At 40.6% G+C, this 3,344-nt stretch overlaps 1 gene segment (V, D, J or C); it reads right to left on the bottom strand.

The window, feature by feature from the left end:
• Positions 1-1,407: 1,407 nt before the first annotated feature.
• Positions 1,408-1,998, bottom strand: LOC107298720. The segment is given in 2 exon segments: positions 1,408-1,826; positions 1,908-1,998. Coding segments are annotated over 2 exon segments (465 nt in total).
• Between the last annotated feature and the right edge of the window lie 1,346 nt (positions 1,999-3,344).

The following is a 3,344-nucleotide window of genomic DNA, read 5'->3' as shown; positions in this document are numbered from 1 at the left end:
TTGAGATAAAAGAACTCCTCAGTGCATTTCTCTCCTAGTTTTCATTGCATGCTCCCCACATGGGTGATCTATAAATAACTCTCCAGTCTTGACAAAACTGAAGACATCCTTTAACTACAGAAATTAAATCAAAGCTTTGAAAATTGATTCAAGGTTGCAGATGATAAACATTCACTAAGAATTTTTGAGAAAGACACTTTAGATATAGAACATGAACAGGACAGCACTTCTGAGTTTAGTAAATATTTTATAACAGGAATAACAGAATAACAAGAGTTGGAAGGCACCTTGGAGTCTTCTAATCCAATCTTTTGCTCAAGCAGGAGACACTATACAATACCATTTATACATATGGTAAATATGATATATAAAATGATGATGATATACTATATGTGTGTGTGTGTGTGTGTGTGTGTGTGTGTGCATGTGTCTCTCTGTGTGTGTGTGTGTATCATCATCATCAGTTTAGCCACTGTCTATCCAGTGAAGGATGAAGGCCTCTTCCACACATTTCCAATCGATACATTCCTGAGATTTCTTTTGCCAATTGGGACCGCAATACTTGCTTATGTCATTGATCCATCTTGTTTTAGGTCATATATTTATGTGTACGTACATGTACATGCATGATATACATGTTGTTTTCATATCAAGGAAAAAATGGAGTAACTTCAAACATAAGTACATCATTTTATATAAAAAAAAACATTTTATAGAAAATACATTAAACTTCATGATGAGAATTATCCCCTCCTGCAATGTAAATTTTTCATAAGATGTTTTCAGTAACTTATTATGGAAATAACATAAAAAATGGTCATGCTCCACAATGAGAGAATATCTGATGACAATTGTTTTACTGTATTCCCTACCCCACACCCACAAGGTGCAAAGGCCTTGGGGTTTCACGTGACAACATTATCCCCCAGTGTCAAAAGTGAGGATGGGAGAGTTCTTCCTAATTCTCCAAGGAGATTCTTCACATCCAGTTTTTTCCTTATTTTTTGTTTGGCAGTTTGGATGTTTAGAAAGACGATGATAAAGTTTCATTTCTGCCTTACGGTTTGACAGTAAAGGGCTACATTTCATTCAAGGTTTGTTTGTTTGTTTTCCTGAACCCGGATCAGTTTGTAAACAGGCAAACTGACACCGAAGCAAATCCAATAAAAGAATAAAGAGTTTTAATTAAGGAAGACAATTTTATTTTTCTAAAGATTTTCCTAGAGGATAACTTGTGAGCACTTTGCCACTGCTGTCTTCCAGTTGGCTTTTTTTTTCCTGTTTAATTACTCAGTTTATATCCTTTACTGAGATTTTAATGGTTTCTTCCCCTCCCATTGGAAAACAGTTTCCAAAGTGTAGATATAAAAATCATCTCTTTCTATCTCCTGGCAATCAGGCACTTCCTCAGGTTCCCCTCATTGAAAAATGCAGTCTTGTGGGGCTGAATGGACTTGCAGGGCTGCTCTGATGAATGGCAGGTTTTTGCCAAGCTCCAGATTCACTTCCTCTCACTGTGTGTCTCGCACAGTAATAGACTGCCGTGTCTTCAGCTTTGAGGCTGTTCATTTGCAGATACAGCTGGCTTTTGGCATCGTCCCTGGAGATGGTGAAGCGGCCCTTCACTGTGTCTGAGTAGTAAATGGGAGTTGAGCTTGTACCTATAAAGGCCACCCATTCTAGGCCTTTCCCTGGAGCCTGTCTCACCCAGCTCATAGCAGAGCTGCTGAAGGTGAATCCAGAGGCTTGGCAGGTGAGACGGAGGGACCCTCCAGGTCTTCTCACGTCCCCTCCAGACTCCACCAACAGGACCTCAGACCAGACACCTAAAATGAAAGGAGTTTCAGTGAGCTCTCCTGTACACAAGAACTAAAATGGAAAAAGCTGAATACAGAGGGCAGAAATACCTCTGAGGAGTGCTAGTAATGACACCAGGTTTAGCCACAGGATCATTTTTGCTCTCTCAAATGAATGGAGCGTAATTGATAGGAAAGGATTCTGGTTGATGCACACACTTTGTGTTGGTGGGTGTTGCCTGAAAAGGGAAACCATGACCTTTAAAGAGGAAATTGTGCCTCAATTTACATATTGCTTGAGATAAAAGAACCCCTCAGGGCACTTGCTTATAGATTTCTTTGGGTAGATTTTACCCCTGTGATTTTCAAGTAATACTAAGTTATAAATTTATGCTATAGTTTCAAATTGTTCATTTGCTAATATAATTTGTTTTCAGAGATGGTGAAACATCCCTTCCATTTACCCATGTATTAAATAATATAGGAACCTTGATTTATGCCATTTATTTCAGCGCTTTGTCAGGTGCCTCTCTCAGCCATTTCATATAAAAGATGGGGAAGCTAATTGAGAGGCAACCTAGACCTCCTCATAGGCCCTTCAGACTCCACCAAGGGGACCTCAGACGAGACCCCTGGAAAGAAAGGGGCTTGAGTAAAATCTCCTGTATACAAGAAGAGTAAATGGAAGGAAACTCTATTGTTTTCTGTAAAAGGGCCTCTCAGTGCATTGGTCTCATAGCTTTCCTTGCATACACGTTATAAGCATGAAATTCACCTAACTTTCCAGTCTTATGAAAACTGAAAAGAGCTTTCACTTCCTTTTCCTTCCCTTCCCTTTCCCTTTCCCTTTCCCCTCCCCTCCCCTCCCCTGGTCTCCTCTCCTCAAGTTTGACTCAGCTTTCCATCCTTCTGAGGCCAGTAAAATGAGGACCCAGATTGTTGAGGGCAATATGTTGACTCTATAAACCACTTAGAGAGTAAAGCAGTATGAAGTGGTATATAAGTCTAAGTGATGTTGCTATTGCTGTACATACGTGTCCCAATGTCTCAAAATCTCAAATACTTTTCTTTGAGGTGTCATATAAAGATGATTTTTTTAATGACGGGAAAGGTCCAGAACAGTCAAGTCTGACCCTTTTCTTTTTAAAGTTGCATGTATAAATACAACAAGGTTTCTTTAGATAAAGGGGAAATATTTGTGGTTGAGTCTCAGGAAAGTAGTCATAAGCAGTAGACAAAGCATGGACTAAGATATTTTTTATCACAGATGTTAGAGACAGAGCTTAAAAATATAGTAGATTTTGGTGGCTTCCTGTGGCGAGGCGCCGCCGAAGGAGGCTTTTTCCTGAGCCTCCAGCCCGGGACTGCGTCAAAGCCGTCAAAACAGCGCGGATCAGCTGTTTTGTGGCTCGGAACTTTCTCCCCGGGCGAAGGGGAGAAAGTGAGTTTGGTTGGGATAGGGGTTGAGTTCCCTAATCCCCCCAGGAGTGGTTCTGGGGGGATTTAGGTGAGAATTCCCCCGGAGTCCTAGCCTCTTCTCCACAGCTC

This window comes from Protobothrops mucrosquamatus, unplaced genomic scaffold, assembly GCF_001527695.2.
Source record: "Protobothrops mucrosquamatus isolate PMUCROS unplaced genomic scaffold, P.Mucros_1.0 scaffold4225, whole genome shotgun sequence".
Lineage (NCBI taxonomy): Eukaryota > Metazoa > Chordata > Lepidosauria > Squamata > Viperidae > Protobothrops > Protobothrops mucrosquamatus.
This window is presented reverse-complemented; position numbering and strand designations above follow the sequence as displayed.